This window comes from Anguilla anguilla, chromosome 4, assembly GCF_013347855.1.
Source record: "Anguilla anguilla isolate fAngAng1 chromosome 4, fAngAng1.pri, whole genome shotgun sequence".
Classification (NCBI taxonomy): domain Eukaryota; kingdom Metazoa; phylum Chordata; class Actinopteri; order Anguilliformes; family Anguillidae; genus Anguilla; species Anguilla anguilla.
Window position 1 is genome coordinate 19481063 of NC_049204.1, and position 22483 is coordinate 19503545.

At 37.2% G+C, this 22483-nt stretch overlaps 1 protein-coding gene across 2 annotated transcripts in view; it reads left to right on the top strand.

The window, feature by feature from the left end:
- Positions 1 to 7836, top strand: part of tfap2a (transcription factor AP-2 alpha) — an 11166-nt gene extending 3330 nt beyond the window's left edge. For both annotated transcript variants that reach the window (XM_035414922.1, XM_035414923.1), the window contains exons 3-7: positions 892 to 943; positions 2588 to 2819; positions 3821 to 3939; positions 5479 to 5620; positions 6435 to 7836. In XM_035414922.1, coding sequence (XP_035270813.1) covers positions 892 to 943; positions 2588 to 2819; positions 3821 to 3939; positions 5479 to 5620; positions 6435 to 6723 — 834 coding nt within the window. In that variant the 3' untranslated portion in view covers positions 6724 to 7836. The remainder of the gene's footprint in view (positions 1 to 891; positions 944 to 2587; positions 2820 to 3820; positions 3940 to 5478; positions 5621 to 6434) is intronic.
- Positions 7837 to 22483: the final 14647 nt, after the last annotated feature.

The window sequence follows — 22483 nt, forward strand, 5'->3', positions numbered from 1 at the left end:
CATATTTGTTATTTAATAATAGCGAGATCTGAGGGTGTTTTTCGCATAGCATTTTTCTATTTTAAAATAAAACAATGAACCGCATGCACTATATATATATATATATATATATATATAGTTGTAAGTTAGTGTTGGCAAGTAAGTACGAATGACAAAAAAAATAACTGTTTCGTTAAGGAACCGACCGTTCGTGTTGCATGGGCTACAAAGTGTAAAAAGAAAACAAAATGGACTCCTGAATTAAGCCTGCATTGGCATCAACATGCGAAGTTAAATGGGTATTGTTTTAAACGATTTTCCCCCTAATTTTTTTATTGCTTGTGTCCTTCCCATTCGCTCTTATTTTAATTGTTCTCACTGAAGAAAGCGTGAGGTGAACTCAGATGTGAGCGGGGCGCAGTCAACAGTAATGAAGCAAAGATTGCCCAGCACGCTCGAAATCACTGAACGCAGACACAATGGGCGTAAGAATTCACATCAGTGTTGGGATTTCATTCACCTATCACTGTTCATAAAAAGTAAAGGCAATCCACTTTCCAAAGAGTGAGCTTATTGAATAACAGTTGAAAATATTGACTTGGAATTTTGTACATTTGTATGTACGTACTGCCAAATATTTTATTGAAAAAACATGGCTTCGTTCGTGCAACAGTGTCGGTACCCAAACTTCAGAAGATTTGTGTAAGGACACATTTATAACTGCGCATTTATGACACGACGGCGCTATTTGAGAGTAAAAAGGATAGTAAAAGAAACACTTTAACTGGCTAGTCAATTAATTTATTTTGCTTGGCAAAAATCAAGGTCGTTCAAATGACTGTTCCTATGAACACTACGCTGTTTTGCACGAGTGGACTTTGCAGTAATTTTTATTTTATTTTAATTTTGCAGCATGTTGAGGATCAAGGCATTCACATCCCAGATCAGACTGTAATTAAGAAAGGTAAGCAATTTCCTTCCAAATACCATGCGTGTTTTTACAAGTTGCAAACTCCAATGCGAAATAGGCTACTCTGCTGCACTCCAGCGCATATTTTCTAAAAACACAGAATGCAGCAGTTTAAACGAATTACAATTAATATTTAAGTCTGACGCAATATAATGTATCAATTTCAGGGCTGTAGGCTACCAGATATCTGCATGCATTTGCTAGATTTGTCATGCTAAGAGGCACTGAGATAATACAGTGGCAGCACAGAACTTTTTAAAACTTGATTTTTTTGTGAAACTCGCTAAGATTATTGTCGTTACCCGATTGACATCATTTTAAAAATCGTAAACAATGAAGAAACAGTTATTTCTTTGATTATGGATACCGTTGAACAGAATGACCACATAACGCACGTAATTGTAAATGTGTTTTTGAGTAATATCATTTATTATTTAGCTTGAATGTTTGTGGTTAGGTTTATTTTGCGTCGTTCGCAATGTGGCGCTTGAGGTGAAATTTGACATACAAAGGATACATTTTAAGATATGGTCTTTCCACATCAACATGATAATTGGCCCTTATATTAGTAATCTCAAGAGTTCGTTTAACTCCTATTGTCTCTATTAGCCTCCCCTGAGCTATTAATGTCACAAGTGATCTGTCCAAAAGTGGTAGTCCCTTTGTGTCCAGTTGCGCACAGCAACCCCAACACAGTGAGAGAACATGCTAAACAGTTATGTTTTGGTTTAAGATTTTTTTTTTCTTTTCTTTCGTACGACGTTGCTTTTGTATGTTGAAATGTTACAATGAAGTGTTAAAGTGCACGTGCTATAAATTAATAACAATTATTTCCAACGTAAACCGAGACCACGCAGAGACATAGGCCCCTCCTCATTTTCACTCAATGAACATGTTCTTATTCTCTATTATAAACCTATGAGCATATAATTGCTTTGTATAGTAGAGTATGTGTGGCGGCTTCCAATGGCCAATTTGTGATCCCGTGACAGAAAGGCACTGTAGAGCTGTGCCCAGTGTGTGTCCATTTTACAATAAATTCTACTTTGGTACACTCTGTGTGGGGATTAGTCCATTATCTATTCACAATCTATGTAATGGTTATCATATTAGTTTAGTTTGCGTTTAATTTTTATCAGTCGCCATGGACACCATATGAAAGTCCTTAGATTTATGTTGGATTTAGAAGATCAAACATGCTTTTTTAAAATCCGGAGCTGTCACCCAAAACATTAGTGGTGTAAATGTATTGTAGGCTACCTATATTTCGTACCGGAAGCAATAGTATTCTTATAGCTACTGTCCTCTACTGTGAAATTGTTTGAAGAACTAGATCTGCATTTTCAACTTATGTATAATTTGTGTAACAGCATGTGGAAATTGACACAGTGGGTTATGTTCATTCTGCCACGATTAAGAACTATTTAAACATTATTATTATTATTAGGCCTATTATTATTGATGTTAATAATCTTTATCATTTCTCTTTCCTTTGACTCGTAAAGTTTTCTATTTTAAATTGGAATTAAGAATGGTGTCAGCTCAAGACCTAGTCTCTGCATAGCAGCGCCTTTTAAATATTGGCTTTGCTTTTGAATGAAGGCCTCAGTTATTTATTTTTTATTATTTTATTTTTAGGTCCTGTATCTTTATCCAAGAACAACAGCAACGCCATCTCAGCAATCCCTATCAACAAGGATGGTCTTTTCGGCGGCGTGGTAAACCCCAACGAAGTATTCTGTTCTGTTCCGGGTCGCCTGTCTCTTCTCAGCTCAACATCAAAGTACAAGGTCACGGTGGCGGAAGTGCAGAGACGCCTCTCACCGCCTGAGTGCCTCAATGCATCTCTGCTGGGCGGGGTGTTGAGGAGGTGAGCTGGATGTTATTTACATTTTTTATTAGATAATTTATTTATGGAATTTTAAACGAAAACGTTCGTTTTAACCGCTAATGCTGTAGTGGAATCAACATAATTTATGGCGTTTGACTCAGTTTTTCGTAACCGATTCCAGACAACCTTGCTTCGGACAAGATCCTTGTGACGTTAACATTATTTGTCTAATTATGATTCAGAGTGTTGAGAAATTATGTTTTTGCATTTATTAACAAGATTAACAAAGGCAAGCAACCGATGTCTTGTGCAATAATGCATGTTGCTGCACAATCTGAATAATGGTTTGAGGTTCTGATCGGTGGCCAAATCCAGACCAGATATAGGCTAGTGTGTTGCGTGTTTACTTCCCATGGGCTTTAACCACCTGTGAGAGATAAAATGAAAAGATGAGTTTAAACATAAATATTGCTCACCATTAGGAATCGGTTCTTATCTTTTTCACTGAAGCCATTTTGACTGCACTCATTGCTGAAGGGTGCAGTAATCTGGGATTCGAACCCTCGGGTTCCCCAATGGCGAAATTTGGTTTACAATGCTGCTTCACCAAGTGCTGTCCAACAGCAGCTGCTAAATTCCACCCGTATTTGGATTTACCACGTGTTGTATGGGGTTATTGTCATTCAAATACTGCATTTATGTAAATTAGTTTTTATTAGATAGGAAGGATGATGTCAAGACTAGCTAAGTAATGGGTAACATGTATGTATATATATATATATATATATATATATATATATATATATATATATATATTCTTGTGCTATCTCAATATGAATGTAGTCATTTGTCTATGCATTTCTGCTGGCTTTATGTTTTGGCACATTGAAATCGTATTTTACAAAGTAGTATGCTCTGCGTTAAATGCATTGCTTTGTCATCTTTAACTGTTTGTTCTAACGACTAATGAAAACAAGCAAGTCTACGATTAAAATTTCCCCGTGTATTTATTGTTCTTTTGGCCTTACTTTGCATCACAGAGCCAAATCTAAGAATGGAGGAAGGTCCTTAAGAGAAAAATTGGATAAAATCGGATTAAATCTACCAGCGGGTAGACGCAAGGCCGCAAACGTCACATTACTGACGTCACTAGTAGAGGGTAAGTAACATTGTAAATAATATTACTTCCAAATCCTGTGATTTGAGTTGTTTTAAGCAGTTACATGGGGCCATTTGGAATTAGCATATGCACTCATCCGCGTAATTTGGATTGAGTTTGCCTTGCAAGCACTAATGCATGAAGGATGTATGCCTTATAGTTGAACGAGGGATGATAAGAATTCCGAATAGTTTTGGAATATACGTTTATTTATCCGTAAGCGTTTTCCACAGACCTGAAACGAGGCTTGTATATTTTGTGAAGATACGAAACAGTCATTGAGCTTTGCACCTCTCGTTTTACGCCACATGAATTAGGTTTGTTATTTGGTTTTGATGGTGGTTTGTGATTTCAGTGGTGACATAGGTAAAGCAGCAAAACAATTGCTTAATTTCCGAGGCCTGTTGTTGATCAGGATCATAAACATTGCGTTATTATTATTATTATTATTATTCTTATTATTTGTTGTTCTTCTTCTTCTTCTTTTTTGTTATCAAGTTATTATTATTAATTATTGACTATCTGGACTGTAGATATACGTTTTCCAGTGAATGATAAAACATCGCAGTGTTACATTAATGTGTTGTATTAAATAAACGAATGAATCCGTGGCACAAGTCTAAGATGCCTTTGCTATTGAATAAATCCATTTTGCTTGCAAATTGAACATTGCTATTCCGTGCGGTGGCATTTGGTGTGCTGTGGGTTTTAAAGGTGAAAGCCTGGGATGGTTCATTGGTTCCTGTTAATCATTACCGCCAGAGACTGAATGCAATATTCATTGTGCTTCATAGAAATTTGGTACTATATGTTAATTAGGCTCAAGAAAAATACGATTCGTTTGTGATAAACGGGAGGGGGTTGGGGGTATGAGAGCAGTCAGTTATTTAGTGAAGGGACACTGCGTTTCTGGAGTGCTGTTATTGTTTACGATCCGCTCCATTTTATGGAAACGAGTTTACTGGACTTGAGCTTTGATGCCCTAATTGGCGCATGCGTTCTTCCGGGGTTGAAGCTTATGGCAGGAAGCCCTGCAGTAAAACCCAACTGTTTCAGGAAATTAAAACCAAAGGCTTGAAAAAAAAAAAAAAAAAATCAACAAAAAAGCCAGACCTCAATGGAATGACCCTAAAATTCTCATGGTTAAAGTATGTAAGGGTGAGTTTTATGTGGTAATTTCCAATCGCTATGGTATAGAATCCTCAGGACTTTTGTTAATTTCCCTATATTGATAATCAATATTATAAAATGGTGTTTTACAAGAAGCCCATCTTAATGGTATACAGTTATTGGATCCCTTATATTTTCATATAATAAAATGATGCATCAGTTTTATTTTCAGCATTTCATTTTTAATTATGTAGCGAAAAATATATGAATTATACTGCAAAATTGATAAATTCAAGCGCGGGACTTTTCTTAGGCCGAGTACGTTAATTAGATGGATAATGTGTTAAGTGGAAGTGTTAATTGGTCTATATTTGATGTCAGTAATTTAGAGCGATACATTACATGCTCAACCCCTTTTTTTCTTCTTAGGCGAAGCAGTACATCTTGCCAGAGATTTTGGTTATGTATGCGAGACAGAGTTCCCAGCCAAGGCAGTAGCTGAATATGTAAACCGTCAGCATTCCGACCCAAACGAACAAGTCCAAAGAAAAAACATGTTATTGGCAACGAAGTAAGTGCTATTCTTGCATTCAGAAATGTACATACAAAAGTTAATGCAAAAAGAAATGAATTTTGGAAATAAAAGCAATGGATTTGGATTTGCCCAAAATTAATGATCATGATTAATTTTTGCAAGACTTCTATTTTATTTCTAATAGTGTAAAGAATCGTCTGACAAATACCGTATTTATTTACGCAGGCGGTGGTTAATACTGCATGACGGCTTTATTTACTAGCCTTTGTCTGCAATTATTTTTCTTCTGTGAAATAATGTGTCCTTTACTCCATGATTGTGACACTTGTATTAAAAAGTGACATAAGTTGCATTAAACAAGAGTCACCAATTAAAATACTTTTTCGGCCAACTTTCTTCACATTTTATCTGCAATGAATGCTATTGGAATTATGTCAGACACTGGAGGCCTGCATGTAAATGAAAAATAACGACGACAGTTGTTCCTCCTGCAACGTTTTAAATATTAAAATCTCCTCGTATCTGTTGATGTATGCCAAATTATGCACGGGTTGTGACATTCATACATATAAAAAGTGATCTCCAGTCAAGTTATTTGCTTAGGTTCTTATATTATCCCATCATTCTCCTGCCAGCTGTTTTAAGCAGTGTGAAGTCCCATTGAGGAAACTCCATATTAGCGAACATTTTGCATTAAAAATGGGGACATAAACTGACTCATTATCTTTTAAACATGCTTAATATTTGACATCCCTAATATTTCCCGAACCGACAAAAACCCGGACTTACCATGTATATGTAATTAATGACATAACATCGACACCTCACAAATGTGTTATCTTTCTTTTAGACAAATCTGCAAAGAATTCACAGACCTGCTTTCCCAGGACCGTTCACCCTTGGGGAATTCGCGACCACAACCTATTCTTGAGCCAGGGATTCAAAGTTGTTTGACCCACTTCAGTCTTATTTCTCATGGATTCGGGACCCCTGCCATGTGCGCCGCTCTCACCGCGTTACAGAACTATCTGACTGAGGCAATTAAAGCCATGGACAAAATGTACCTCAACAATAACCCCAACAGCCACTCAGACAACGGCACTAAAGGCGGAGAAAAAGACGAGAAGCACAGAAAGTGATTCCACCGTTAATCAATATAAATATTATAAATAACTATAAATACTATTGATCAAAAATACACTTCCTGATCTTGCGGTTTTACACGCTCTGTTTTTACCACAACTCGACTTCACGGGATGCACAGGAAGCGACGGCCCTCCAAGAATTAAAGAATAAAATGAAAAGAGAACTGGACCCGTTTCGGAGAGGGGAGTTTGACACGTTAAGGACTATTTATGTGCCCCTTCTTTTATGAGCTACAACGGACTGAATCTCAGCAACCATGATACATCTCAATTTAAGATTGTAGCCACGCGAAAAAGAAGCGAAAAGAGGATGACTTTTTATCAGTATTGTGAATAATAAACTTGAAAAAAATCCACAGTCCATGTCATGACTTCAGTTTTAGGCTCACCCCAAGCGACCAACTTGAACTTTGAATTTCAACACGATTCACGGTTATATAAGGGAATCTGTGTTTATGTATGTATATATTTATTTATGTGTAATTTAATGGGAATTGTAAATATGGTGTGTCTGTTGAGATCTTTTTTATTTATCTGGTGCCTCCTGTTTTAGTGGGTTTCAATATTCGGTTAGTTCTTCATGTGGTTATATGGTTCTTTAGAAAACAGATTTTTGGGGTGTTATTTTTTTTTCTCGGGGATATTTCCATTCAGCCCTCTTGTAGCATGTTGAGGCGACATTGAAGCAAGTGAACAAATTTGATAGAAATAAACTTCCATTTTCTCTACAGAACATTCTTATTACAGTCAGTTATTGAGAAGAGTGAAAGGATACCTTGATGAGAAATGGAACTGTTTTGTGTTTTATTTTATTTTTTAATACAAGCCTATATGTGTTGTGCCAATCAGAATACGTTTCACCTCTTGTTCTTCCCCCGAAGCACCATAAGAGCAATAAATTGATATTGTCTTTTGAAAATATTTTTTTTTTCTTGTTTAAAGAATTTCAAAACATTTGGGACCACCTAATAGCTTGTATGTCCAATGTCCAAATTGGAGGCGGTTTTAGCTGTATTGTATAGACCTGTGCTGGCAATAGTTCCCATGCCTGTCAATGTATTATAGTCCTTTGTTGCCCAGAAAAAAATAAATATTTGATACGCTTCATGTCGATTTCTTATTTATATGTATTTTATTTTTTATCCCGTGGCTGGAACACCCAGCCTATTTTCGTTCTTGGCAGTATTTTTATTCAGCACGGTTACAGTAATTGAGTTTAACTCTCCCTTGACGATTGCTCCTTGCAATAAGCAGCTGAACCCATTGTTTCCCACAAGTATAATAAAAACTTACTTTCAACTCTGAGTTAAAAGAACGGGATCATTCAGATATTCCATTGAGCTTTTACAAAGGCAAATGACACCAGAAAACAATGAATACTTATTCGTGTTTGAACCAACTCTATTGGCACCCCCCGAAGCGAAATCTATGAGATATAAGCTTGCATTGGAGTTCATCTTTTTTTTCTCTTTCCCTACTTTATTTAAAGCCATTGTTAGCGGTAACCCAGTTAGTTCCTGTAACGATAGCTCGGGTTTAATTTGATTGTCGGTCAAACAGCTACTTCAAATATTGTTGTACAAGGTTATGTATTTATTTTCAGCAACTTGAAAAGGTATAACATACAGTTTGGTCGAAGCCTCGACGTTAAAATGTAATTCCTTTTTAACCCAAATGACGCGGATAAGCACATGTAACTGCTTTCTGAGATGCTGTTTTACCTATACTTGGTCGCCTATTCTTCTTTAGGCCTATTTGTTTGCGCTAATGACAATGCAATAACGGCACAAGCGTCCCCTGTATGTTTGGAGCTGGATTTGCGGAAGTCCACGACAGATTAAGCATTACATAACATATTTCAATTTGAGTTTGATTGTCTATTGATAGCGTGTGCTTTAGAATCAATTTGCGCTGAACCACGGTGGTATTGGTGGATTTAGAAAAACATTTTCTGTTCAAGTCCGGCCATAATGAAGAGCCGCGGTGATGAGAAATCTGGGCTCTTTAATCCGGTGGGAAAAAAACACTGGTCATTTATTATTATTATTATTATTTTAATGTGGACAGACTGCTTAACTGCAAAGCAGTTGTTGTCAAATAAGGTGAATGAAGCTTAACAGCACATGTCCCTGGCATAATTGTAATGCACAGTCCTAGCAGGTGAAGTGAAGCATTGTCTATCAGGGCTGTTTTTGTTGGCTGCATCTCAGATTGTGTGTGGGATCCTAACCTCAGGCACTACGCGCGCGCACACACATGCACGCACGCACACACACACACACACACAAACACACACTCGCCTGCTTCCTCTGCAGGAAAATACATGCAGAATCGGTAAAATAAAAACAATCAGATTAAGTGGATTAATTCTTAAAAATTGCACCTAGCGGTTCCTTTCACTTATCGTTAATGCAGAAGTGATTTATTTAAAAAAAATTAATTGCATGCATCCATTTAAATTTTCAGCGAAACGAAAAGATGTGGTATTTTAGCTCAATATTGAGCCTTGAAACCATGTACTATGCCGGTAGGTGTTTGACATTAGTTTGCATTTACTTTTTAATGCTAACTAAAGTAATGGAAGGCTAAGGTCAATGGCTAGCGCCCGTTCGTCATCCTTGTTTATTTTGTGGCCACTTTAGCCCAAAACGTATAGTCGTTGTTGTCTTCTTCAACGAAATTCGTAATATTAACATAATTTGATCTTTAACTGGTGGAACGTCTATTACATACCAATGCCCTGCAGCTGAAATAATAGTTAAAAAAGAAGAGATCTGACATTTGAGAAGCCAGTGGCTTGCAATACCCAGTTGTATTTAGCTAATTCACTCCTTAACCCCTGGTTTGAGATAAATCAATTACAGTTGATTCCACTTCAATTCACAAGTGCGTTTTTCCGTCAGTTTCCCCAAACCATTATTTAATATTTACTAATTGATTCAATTATAGCCTGCGATTTTCAAAAAATAATTTGCTTTAATTTTTACACCTGCATTTCTTCTGGAACGTTTTTGCATCTGTGACCACAGAAAAAAATATAGACCAAGCAGACACGCACACAGGCAACCACGCACCCACCCACCCACTTACACACACACACATACACACACACATAAACCTACTGATTAGAATCAGTGACCTATGCATGCAGACTCACACGCATATATGAAAGTTCACACACGCGCAAATATATCTGCTCATATACACTCTTGGACTGCACGCACACACACACACACACACAAATATATATATATATATATATATATGCATTGATCTTTTATCAGTATCATTGTCAACAGATATATAATTACATACTCTTTTGCTGAGAGGGCATGTTTAAGGGGTTCCCCTCAAGGTATATTTTGTGTTCACATTATGCCTATAGGCTACTTCAGAATATTTCAGTTCATCACAATTCACAATGAAACAGATGAGGATCTATCACTTCTGGTAAAATTATAACGTTTTAAAGTACTGTTTTGAATGTTTTTTGGGCCGGCTTAGAATTATTACATTTTTATATTTATATGCACAGATGCTGCAGGTGATCAAATTAAGTCATCGAGACGGGGTTTGGTACAGGCCTACTGAGCATAACGCATCCTATAGATTCAAATGAGTTGCCTGTCGGCCTCAGGATTATTTTCCATCAATATTGGACGCAGTAAGGTCTTTTTTATCTCATAAACCGTGCGTGTTTATGCGAGTAAGTTGAAATAGCACATACAACACATAAAATTCAAAACGATGGCAAATGAAAACCAAGGGATACATACGATTTGTTGCTGAAAACGACGCTGTCCTTTATTTATTTATTCAGCCATTCATTCAATTTTTATTTCATAATTACTTTGTTCATTCATGTGCTTGCTTATTTATGTGCTCACTCACTAAACTTAATGGATCGAACCTTCACTCTACTGTGAATTCGACATCGAAGCAGAAGTATTCGAAAGTAACATCGTTCACTTTTTATAATTCATCACGGTCAAAACGACATGTCATTTAAAATAAATATTCGATGTCTGCGTGTAATTTTTTACCTTTAATTTATTTTACGGACTCATTTAGCCTATTAATTTGTAGAATATATGTTCTTCAAATTTCACTTGTTTGAACGTGGAACAGAGCATTAAAGTTAAAGCATGGTTTTTACGCGAAGCTGGATCGTTGTATGGACAGAATAATGTGATTCAAAAGTTTTCAATGAAGCGGCAAAGTGACTAATTGTCCTTGCCTGTAAGATCAACCTCTCTGTGGTTTTCACCCCGTTCATTGACCCCTTGGTTCTTTGCAAAGAAGAGATCGTGCACTGGAAAAGGTCAATGATATCGCCAGGTATTTAATGAGTAGCAGGGCAATGGGATGATCGGCTAATATGATTAAGTAATGTCTTAATAGGAAAAAGTGAAATATAAATCAAATGTAGCTTACATTTTGAATCGAAAAATGGAGACTGGACAGCATGAAGTGCTCTTTTTACAGATGAATAATCAAATAAGACGAAATGTAGCCTAATGTCATTGAAAACCCATGAAGCCCATTGAAATCACATGCACCCGTATGTAGCCTATAGGTTAACATACGCACGCGCGCGCACACACACGCACACGCACAGGCACGCACACACGCACACGCATGCACACACACACACACACACACACACACCTTTCTTGCGGTGTTGGCAGTAAAATGTGACTAGACGCGGGCATCTAAGGCCGGAGTCTAACGGGTGAATTAAACGCCGTTAATATTTTGTAGTCACGCAAATGTATCCCCCAAGTTTCATTAATGTGAGGGGTTCATTTTAAATAGTCTGGTCGATGGTCTTGTTTAATCTATTGTAGGTTTTATTTGAGGCTGGGTGTAGTGAAAGTTAGCCAACTTTGGAGCTCGGAGAATTAATACGACGATGATTATTAAGTATAAACTACTTAAATAGTTCACAAGTGCACTTGCAATAAAAGTTTAGTCTACATTTAACTTCACTATTTCCAGCGAAATTTGTCGAAATAGCTACTTCTGGTCTTAGTGACACACAATTATGCACATACATAAGTTATACTTAGGATTCATTTTTGATAGGACACGCGCGAAAAGTTGAAAGATAGTTTTATACTTCTTGTCAATCGACTAAACTTTTCGGAAATGTTCCTCTCCAAAATTTGATACATACAATAAATAAAATTCTACCCATGTATGTAGAAACAAAATGAGTTGCAAACATTCTGGCTGCGCACACCAGGTTGATTGGAATGCATTTACAATGAAATTTCATCACCTTCGACACTAAAATTAGCTGTTTCCTCTGATTGCATAAATCCAAAACTCAAAAAAGAAAGAAGAAAAATCTATTATTATTTTCTTAATGTTTCTCCTTTCGCTTAATATCGTTTATATTCTGGATTCAGTCTCTCTTTCTCTTCGCAGTCTCTGAAGCCAGCCGGGGGGGAGTGTCGCCCCGGGCCAAACATATGCTTCTTTCCATTGCACTAATCCAAATTCAGCGTGGAGGAATAATTGCTCGAGTGGCCATGGCTTCGCGGGGCTTTGTCCCTCGCTGGCTCCCGTCAGCCAGGCACACGCCATTTCAATCAACTCCTTTCGAGAGCTGTCTCTTTTTATCAAACCTTGGACCTTGCAAATGATGAGAACATTTAACAACGACTTCACGCTCCATAAATAACAAAACACTTATTTATTTATTTACTTATCTATTTACTTATTCTGTTGTGCGTCAAAGGGGAAAACCCTGAATGCTTCAATACTTTCTTGATTTAAGCGATACATCTTTCCATCTCTTTCCTGCGCAGTTGTGAAAAATTCTTAAAATTCATCCATTTTTGTTTTCGGGGAGACTGGTTAGTAGGGCATATGTGACGTAGCCTACGCTACTGAAATACATCTAATTAGCTAATTGTCACCGTTAACAACCTATCCACATAGAGACCCACATGACCATGAACGACATCCATCCAAAGTTATTTAACCCTTTCTCAATATTCTGTTTGTCCACCTGATTACAAATGCTTAGGCAGGTTACTAGGAATTGGTTACAACTCCAATTAGGTCGCCGAGGAGGTGGGAATACTGAGGGGGATATTTCCCCCCGAATAAATTCGGATTTTTTTGACTCTTTAAAACTTGTTTCCCCACACAACACAAAACATGTAAATAATAATAATAATAATAATAATAATAATAATAATAATAATGTTCAATATAATTTACCCGTATTTCCATAAATATCACTGGTCAACAAAGATACTTTGTATTTGTAATTGTTAATCATGCAGTTAACCAACTTTAAACATTGTCCAGGAACTATTCTAATGAAACTATAGTGGAAACATATCTATCCAACATTTAAGCTCACATATTTCGGTTATATTTTCAAGTTTATTTATCAAGCAGCAGATGCCATTACAGTCTGTAAAATAAGAGTAAGAGAAAGTATTTTTTTCGACGAACGTGTCTTTTTAATAATAGACTACTACACATTTCGTTATAACAGATGTGCAACTTAAAGAACAACACGCGACACAAGAGCAGTGCTTTTGATATTTTGACTGCGTTTTTGTGCTGATTTAATTTGGTGCCCCCAACAATAGATCACAATATGTATTGCTTATGCCAGTTTTCGTAAGAAGTAGCCTAGTCCACTAGTATATTAAATATAGGTGGCACAGATACTTTTACCACTTTTGTTGTAAATACTTATTAATGAAAACAATCCAAGCATCTGACACTCTTGCCAAACAGTAGGGTGAAACAAGAAACATATGGCCTGAGAAACATATCGCCATTTCAGAGATATCTGGAGGTAAGAATTTTAGCCATAGTAGCTGGTTGGCTCTGAATTATCTCATGTTCATAGAATATCTCTGCTCAATAAAGTTAATCAGAACGTAGGCAACATTAAGTAGGAATTGGCTACAATGATAACAGTTAAATGAATGACAAATTCAAACGGATATTGATCAGTTTTGGCAGAGTAAATATTATGAATGCTTCGGGGCATATTAAAAGGTCATCGGTGTTTCCCTGAATGGTAAAGCATCGTATGGATACAAATTATGTAACAGTTGATCAGTTTAAGAAATAATGTATTAAGTTTCAAATGCTGCTGCACAAAACAACGTAATCTCACACAATATAGGCCTACTTTGCGCCTGTCTCATTCCTTCCGCCTTGACGCGTAATATGTAATAAGCTATAACCTGGTTCTCACATATTATGATGAGAAAATAACAGTATACTTGATTATAATTGTTACGCGCAATGGGGTTTTTAGACAGAAAAAGATGTACGTTATGTACCTTGATTTATGAGTTCATAAATATCAATAAGCCACAATTTCACTCCAAATCGAAAATATTGTACCAAATTGAACAGATGTTATTAATAAAATTATAGCATAATAGTTTTCATGTTCTTTGTGCGCTTCCAACGTGAGGCAAAATCACGTTTAGACAGGCGATCAATTTTATCAGTAGAACTATTGAGCAATTTGTACAGTTCTGATTGCAAATTTGAAATCCCAGTCCTGGGCTCAGTGGAGGCAGTATCTTCATACAAACGATCAGTTGCACTAATTAGACTTGCAGTGCATAATTAAATGTTGGTTGCACTGAATGTGGATCTGTTATTTCAAGATATCATGCATTTAGAACTAGCCAAACCCTCTAGCAATCGTGACCCCATATCGTGTTTAAAGGTCTTCGTAGGGTTAATACATGGTAATCAGATCCAAAGTTGGCGGGGCAAGTGAAATCTTTTTTCCCTCATGAAGTGTACACAAAGTAAAGTGAGAAGTCTTAGTGTGATTCGCCTATGCTTAATTCAACAGCACATAAATAAAGTGGAAATAATTCAACATCAGCAGAAATAATAATAATAATAATAATAATAATAACAATTGTTATTATTATTAATAATAACAATAATATTAATACAAAAATAAATAATGATAATAATAACAATAATAATAATCATAATCATCATCATCATCTTCTTCTTCTTCTTCGTAAACACCACCACCGTCATCATCATCGTTACAATGCTGGCACCATCTTAATTTCTTAAAACGACTTTGAACCGTTCATTGTTTCGAAGGTAAAGCTGTTATAACAAACAGGACTCCGTTTTTAAGTTATATTTATTCATCATAGGCAATTTATGTATGAGTCAATTATTGACTTATATCATGTACTTGTTATATATTGTAGGCCTATTTATAAAACGTGATAAGACCTGTTCTAGACTTCAGCAATGTTAAAGTTTTGCCAGTGATGTGGAGTAGCTTAGTAGTTATGATGCAGGAGTGGGGAATTCAAAATTCCCAAGGGAAATTCAGATACCATAATATAACTTAATCTATTTTGGTTTTATATTCTTCTTTGATTGGCAAGAACAGTTACACATTTTTCAACTGATAAGCTGCTTTATACAAACTACGAAGAAGGAAATAAAAAATGAAGCTTGAAAGAAAATAGATCCTTGCACGCGCACACTGTGAATGAAAACAAATTTCTGAAAGATTTTTCTCATCAAGGGACTATATAGGCTGTTTTATTATCATTATTCTTTATTAGTTGACCAAATTTAAGAACAGCAGAAGCAACAAGAAACGCATCTATTGAGATATATGAGTCCATCAGAGAAGCCGGTTATTTGATCAGTGTTCGCTATTGTCTCTTTGTGTCTGATGGATATATACATTGAAACAATTCCACCAAATTCAAAAAGATAATGACGGAGCACATCATATGTTTTGTTACAGTTTATAGTCCCTTGCTCGGTGCCGGGAAGCTGCTCTGTTTTAAAGCTCATCTCCCCAAGCCTTATTTTCTGTGAATCAACGATGAAAAATTACTCCAGTAAAATGGACCATTTGCTAGTAAATCGCATATTTCCACGGGTAGAAGGGAGAGAGAGAGAGAGAGAGAGAGAGAGAGAGAGAGAGAGAGAGAGAGAGAGAGAGAGAGAGAGAGCGAGAGAGAGAGAGAGAGAGAGAGAGAGAGAGAGAGAGAGACGCTGGTGTCTGACTGAATTAATAGACGTGATAATTTCACACCAAAGAAGAACACTATTTCATCTAGCTGATATCTGTTCCATCACAAAGGGTCACACCGCAGCTGTGGCGAACCCAGCGTTATTATGAAGTTTGATGATAGGATCCCGTTTGCTGTCCTTGCTCCTTGCTCGAGGCAAGCAATAGCTGGAGGCAACGCCAGTGCCGCCCAGTGATAAAGGACTTACTCTGTGCGCGAGGAGAGAGAGAGCAGCTTTCACTTCAAACGTAATCAACTCACAGACTTGGCCTCGGCAGCTTGGTTGTTTTTTTAAACGTTTTATTATAATACATACAGCTAACTTTTGGCTTAGGGTTCTTATCACATTTTTGCTGGATATTTAGTTCTTTATCCATCTATATAAAGGAATAGGCTACATTTGGAGGATCCGACTGGTTGTCAAAATGAACCAAGACCCAGTAATTGTGACTGGTTAGATTTCTGGTGTCAAGCATTTGGTGTCCAGAAATAAAGAGTGTGTAGGCCTATAACACACGCACACACATCATTTCAAGTAAGTCTTTTAGAAAACATGGCTCTCATACCCACACAATTTCATCCATAATAAATAATAACTATGCAACAAACTTCAAATGCAAAATGTATGATTATCAGGGCATTCATTTACATATGCTGTTCTGGATTTGTTACGATTTGTACAAATGGAAATTAGGAGACAATATTCAGAGCACAAATTAAAAAACATAACAAAAAGTCTAAAAACACATGCTAACAACAGGCCATTCTGCGTAAGTTACATTTTCTTAAATGAACAGCGAAATAATAAAAATATTATTTTACGAAATGTGCACTGTGCTTGTCAATGCGCCAGTGATTTTCTTCTTTGGCCTCTATAAGACGTTTTTCCATTGTACTGCCCCGTCCAATTTCAACGGAGAAAAGTGGATTACGGACCAAATTTGTGTCCATATATAAGTATATATATATTCAAACAGATATGAATTTGGATAGCTTTAAAACTATAGAGAAAACTTTAAAACTGATACTTAAACAACTAAGCATCCTAGTTTCTGTTGTTTGTGTATTATGTTTCATCACCAGAAAAATAGCCTAGTTTATTAAAGCAACAATCAACTTGCTATGAAATGATCAAAGCAAGCTTACATTGAATATGGAAATATATTACAATTTCCAGAAATTACAGAAATAGAAGTAGCAATAAGACACAGAATCGTAATGAAGTAAATAATCACAACAATGCAACCAAACCAAACCACAATTTATTCAGAATAACTAAAATCAGACTGTAGTGTCAGAAAGGATGGAAGAGTGACAAAACTTACATTCCCCTTTTGCCTCATTCAGATCCTCCACATAACTTATGCCAGCTATCTATGAAAAAGTTTGGGTAAAATTAATATTTTTTTTCTCAGAATAAGAGAACAGTCACAAACACACACACACACACACACACACACAGAGCACACTATTTGGAGCTAGTCTACTTGACTTGAAGGTTTCTCCATGTGTCATTCCTCTTCATTCTCCCCATTCTGAAACTAGAGTCTAATTATCGATCCACCGAATTGAGTAGGATTTCTCTGAGGTGAAACTCTGAAGGGACCTACGAGGCCTGCTAAATTGGTGGCCTTCAGGACAGGGTTTTTTGGTAACTGTTCTTCAGTGTAGACGATGGATCCACTGTACTGGCTCTGCCTGGTCCTGGAGTCTTTACTGAGAGATATATCAGTGTTCTTTTTATGTCTGCATGTCAAGACTAAAGCCAAGTAACTTCAATATATTACTAACCATGTGTTTCTATTGATCATCTGAAAAATTGCTTAATAAGCTTTGGTTGTGGTGTCAAAACACTCTCAGAAATAAAGGTGCAGTGGAGGTACATTTTAATTTTTTAGGGAACACATTTCCCAAATGTACAATTCCCTGAAAGTACAATAATGTTCTATTTGAGTACTAATAAATACCTTTTACAAACAAAAAAGGTACAAATTAATTTTGTATTGCTGGCTAGGTGTACCTTTTTTTATACCTATAGGGCAGCACCCCAGTGACAAGGGTTTGTACCTTAAAACTTCATTTTTTTTCCTGAGACTGAAGAGTGTAAAATGATTTTAACATATCAAAGCATTAATAGTTTAATAGACTAACTTTAACCATTACTGTAACCTATGAACTCTTTATATTTAAATCGTGTGCACTTTTAAACCATTGATAAATTGTTATTAATGCATGCTAAATATGTATTCATGATAACTAAAGAGCATTTAATAAGCTTCACTGTATTGTTTAGAATGTGACAGTTCCATGGATTACAAACCACTTTAACAACTCAACACTTTTCAATAGCAAGTGTCAATGCAGTATATTTCCAAGCACTCAGAAGCAGCATGCATGGTCACACTACAATAAGGCTCTATGCAAATTTGTTTTTAGCCTGTTGAGTATGGCTCCGCTGGTTTTTTCCTTTGCTCTGAAATACAATCAGATGACATGCTCACTTGTCTCAGAGTATACTGGTTCATATCAGAGATTTTTCCGTGAAAATAGACGGCTTATTCATGCTCTGATTTTAAAACATTCATTTAAAAACCATCTTGAATTCGAAAATCACAAGTTCTGCAGGAAAATGCCAGTGTCAAAGGTTAGGCTCTATAACCATTTGCTGGACATACCAGAGAACAACTGTGCAGTCTTGTGCAGGATGAACATATGATTCACTGCCTGGCTCATGGCAGAGCGAAACTACGTGGTCACTATTGATGGAGGACTGCTTTTAGAAACCAGTAAGTGGGTCAGGGTTTAGATTTAATTCCAGCCTACACCTCTGTGTTATGCCATGCACAGCTCTACACAGCTTGTCGATATACCCACATTTCCATGCCTTTTTAATTACACAGAAATGCTCTTCATATACAGATTAGTCTTATGAAGTGCTTTTCTGTTTACAGTAAGATGTGTGGGAATGAGCATTATATTGCACATTGAATACATGTGACTGTGTACACACACACACACACACACAATTTAAAATATATTGCACCTGCATACTCACACAGAACCACATTTACAAGGTTCTCTGTATATGTGTGCATGTGTGTATGTATTTGCATGACAGAGAATATATATAGATATATAGCTTGATTGAATAAGCACAATGGCACAGGTATGATTAGTGCGTAATTAGCTCTGATGCCACCAGGCTGAACATTGAATGTGCCCAATCGCAAAGGATCTTTAGTAGTTATCATGTGACTCGAAAGAAACTCAGCCAGCACTTTATGATCAAGTGGCATTAGACCCTGTTGCTTTCATACACTGCTGAGCTATTCTACAAACTTGGCATTATGCCTGCTTATTCACTCTATTCCCTTTCTCATCCACTCCATGATTAATTAATACAATTCTCATTCAAAAGCTAAAAAATAGAGAGCTGTTACCTTTCAAATTTTCAGAGTGATTATTGAGATTTTGCGCAAAAATCATTAATTTACTTTCAGGAAAAGTTTTACAATTTTTAATGCACTAGTTTAAATTCACTCACCATATCATCCCACAGTACAGTGTCTGTTCATACCCCGTTGTGGCCTTAAACAGAGAACCAGGAAAATGAGCACAGTTGTATAATTACCTAAATGTGAATTTGAGCCCAAACTGGTGGGGATGAACACAATCACTGTGTTTAACACAAGTTCCATTAAAGCGCCTATTACAATTGCGAGGCAACACAGCCCTAGGGTACTGAATGTGTTGCAAAAACCTCATTGATAATTAAGAGTTGGTTACTTCTGTTTGTATTGCTCCTGTTCTGTGCTTACAAATCAAACTGCTCCACTATGCTCCCTGTTTATCATAGAATCATATGGTCTCTAATAAGCCACAATTAGAACAGCGGGGGCTTGGGGTTAATTATTACTTAACACATTTGATTGGATGTATTAGATGTACAGTGCTTTACAGCAGTGGTGAGAGAATAATGGTAGATAACGTGTTAGTCTTCATTTGCACCCTCTCAGCAGTAAATACTGGGACTCAAAAGACCCCCTGTCTCTCCTGTTGTCTCAAGCCTGCTGATATTTGATTAAGCGGAGCTGTCGTACGTGGTATTCAAAAATTGCATTTTACTTGTAGGTCGCAGTCTGACCATTTTTTTTCTCAGATCACTGAAGGTGTGACAAAGTACTTCAAGGTGTTAATGGAGAAAATTGTCAACATTCTTCACGTACAATATTGGATGTGAAACGCACCAATGAAAACCTCACTTAGAATACGAAGAAAAAAGATTGCTTTGTATCCTTAATCATCAGTGTTAGGACATAAGAATAACAGATTTCACTTTTTAAACTTTAAAGGATTAAACTCCTCCTTTTTGTCAGCTTCCTAAAATACATTTGTCCAGCCATGACATCTTTATTAGTAAATATAATTAGTAAAACATGTATTTATCTAAATATAAATATCTATAAATTTATGATGAAATCTGAGAATCCTTCACATTTGAAAATAAGCTTAATTTTTTTCTATTTCAACAAACTTGTAGGACAGACAAATTGAGACAAGAAGGAATAATGGAAGGTGCGCAACTGATGTCCTCGCAAATTAATAACCGCCATTATCCCAAAGAGCGATTCATACAAATTGCGGGGCAAAGACATAAAAGTAACTCCGGAATTAAGCTTTTTTGACGGGTTTTTAATGGATAGCTGTAGGCCCATCTGCTTCATAGCAAATATAAATGTGGTTTGATTTGGTGAACTGTTACCACTGTCACTGTAAACAATAATTGTCAAACATATTTACTCGCAATCGCTTTAGCAGATGTTCCGCTTTTTGTTTCTGAGGCTTTTGTATCTCCGTTCTGCAGACGCTCCGCAGACCCCCCTCCCTCTCTCCCGGAATATTGAGCAGGTATTTGCTGAGGTGCTCCAGGGCACGGGGTGCGGGAGAGAGGGGCGAGGGGGAGAGGGGAGATTATCTGGCCCCCTCATCAACGGCGCAGCCCACTCCTGCCCATCCCGCCCCGGGGCATTGGGGCGGCCCTGCGATTGCTTTCCTCCCAGCCATGCAACCTCTTTATCACCCTAATCTGTTAATTGTAGGCGCTCAATTGGCACATGGTGGCTTTTTATTACAGCCTCTCCACATTAGCTGGATGGAGAATGCGGAAAAGCTGGTGTGGCCCTTGTTGTCTTAACCCTTGATGTTGCTCATAATGGGCTGTGGGTTTTTTTTTTTTCTTTTTGGAGGAGCGGGAGTCAGCGTCCAGTATCCAGTCGATCTGATCCCAGGTGCTTCCCCCGCCCCTCGTGGCTCTTGGCGGAGCACGTTACCTGCAACCCGGCCCCTGGTTTCAGAGGCAAGGCCTCTTAAAGAGGTTGGATCCCACCTGCCTGGCTCCCCTCTTTAACTTGCTGGTTTGGGAATGCTCTTTCTCCCCATTGTTAAGCGAACCTGTGGCCAATCAGGACGGAAGATGGTAGCTGCCTGGTTTATTTATAAAACACAGATAGATCCTGCACCAGGTTCAGCTCTGTGACACCCCCTATCCCCCATCCCCCAACCCCCCCATCCCCCTAAACCTAATGCACTCTCCATGGCATCCTGGCCAAAACAGATTCTGTTTGTTTTCAAAAGAGTGATCGATAACTAGCCCTCTTTTCTTTAACGGTGTTCTTTAATGGCTCACAAGAGACGCAGCAGAAGTTAAATTTAGATAAAAAATAACAATTCTGGGTTTCCTAGGTGATTCAGTCTTAATGCAAAAAAAAACCATCATAAAATGACACCTTAAAAATGCTCTGGGCTTGTAATACAGCATTATTACAAATAGTACACATTTGTTATAGTACAAATGACAGTATCTCAGCTGATCACCAAAATCTGTGATTCAAAAGGAAAATATTTAATCCTTTAATTTTCATTACAAGTTGGCAATACTAGAGACAAGGTTGATCAATTTGAAATGCAATGTAATACTTCAAAATTATTAAAAACAACCCCCCCCCCCAAAAAAAATAAAAATAAATAAATAAATAAAAAATTTTAAAAAATTAGTGTCAGTTTTCAAACATGTTTTGGCACTCAAGCCCAGGTATATTGTGAACAATCTAGAAAATGTCCTCCACAACAGTTGCACAGACATCATTACTTAAGCCAAACTTTGACTGTAAGCCTTACACAAATATGCAGACCGGCAACTTGATGACAGGACAATGGGCTGAGCGATTTATGACAGGCCATTAAAAGGCTATTGCTTTTAGCCATTGCAAACAGGTGTTTTAACAAATCAACTCATGCTGACCCGCTCTGCCGAATTCTCCAGAATGGGATGTTCACCACTCTGCCCATGACCAAAGGCACCTTGTGTCCAGAGTTAATGTCATCCCAATGACAACTTTCCTGCCAGATTCACTATTTCGTTTTGACGATCTACCCGATCAACATGGTAGAGATGTGCTGACCTTAAAGTGGGTATTCCCTCCTCTGGAGTAACAAAAGAGGGCTCCGACAATGTACGCTGTAGTCTCATACTATTAACAAAGCGTTAGCTTAGTTCTATCACATTCAATGCTTTGACAAAATGGGATGCAAAGGAGTCTGTGATGCAATGCTAGCAGCACGTTTGCCTGCGTTTGTGTGCGACTGCTGTATGTGTGTTTGTCTCTCCAGGGAGTAAACACGTCTCGCGTGGAGCCTACCCT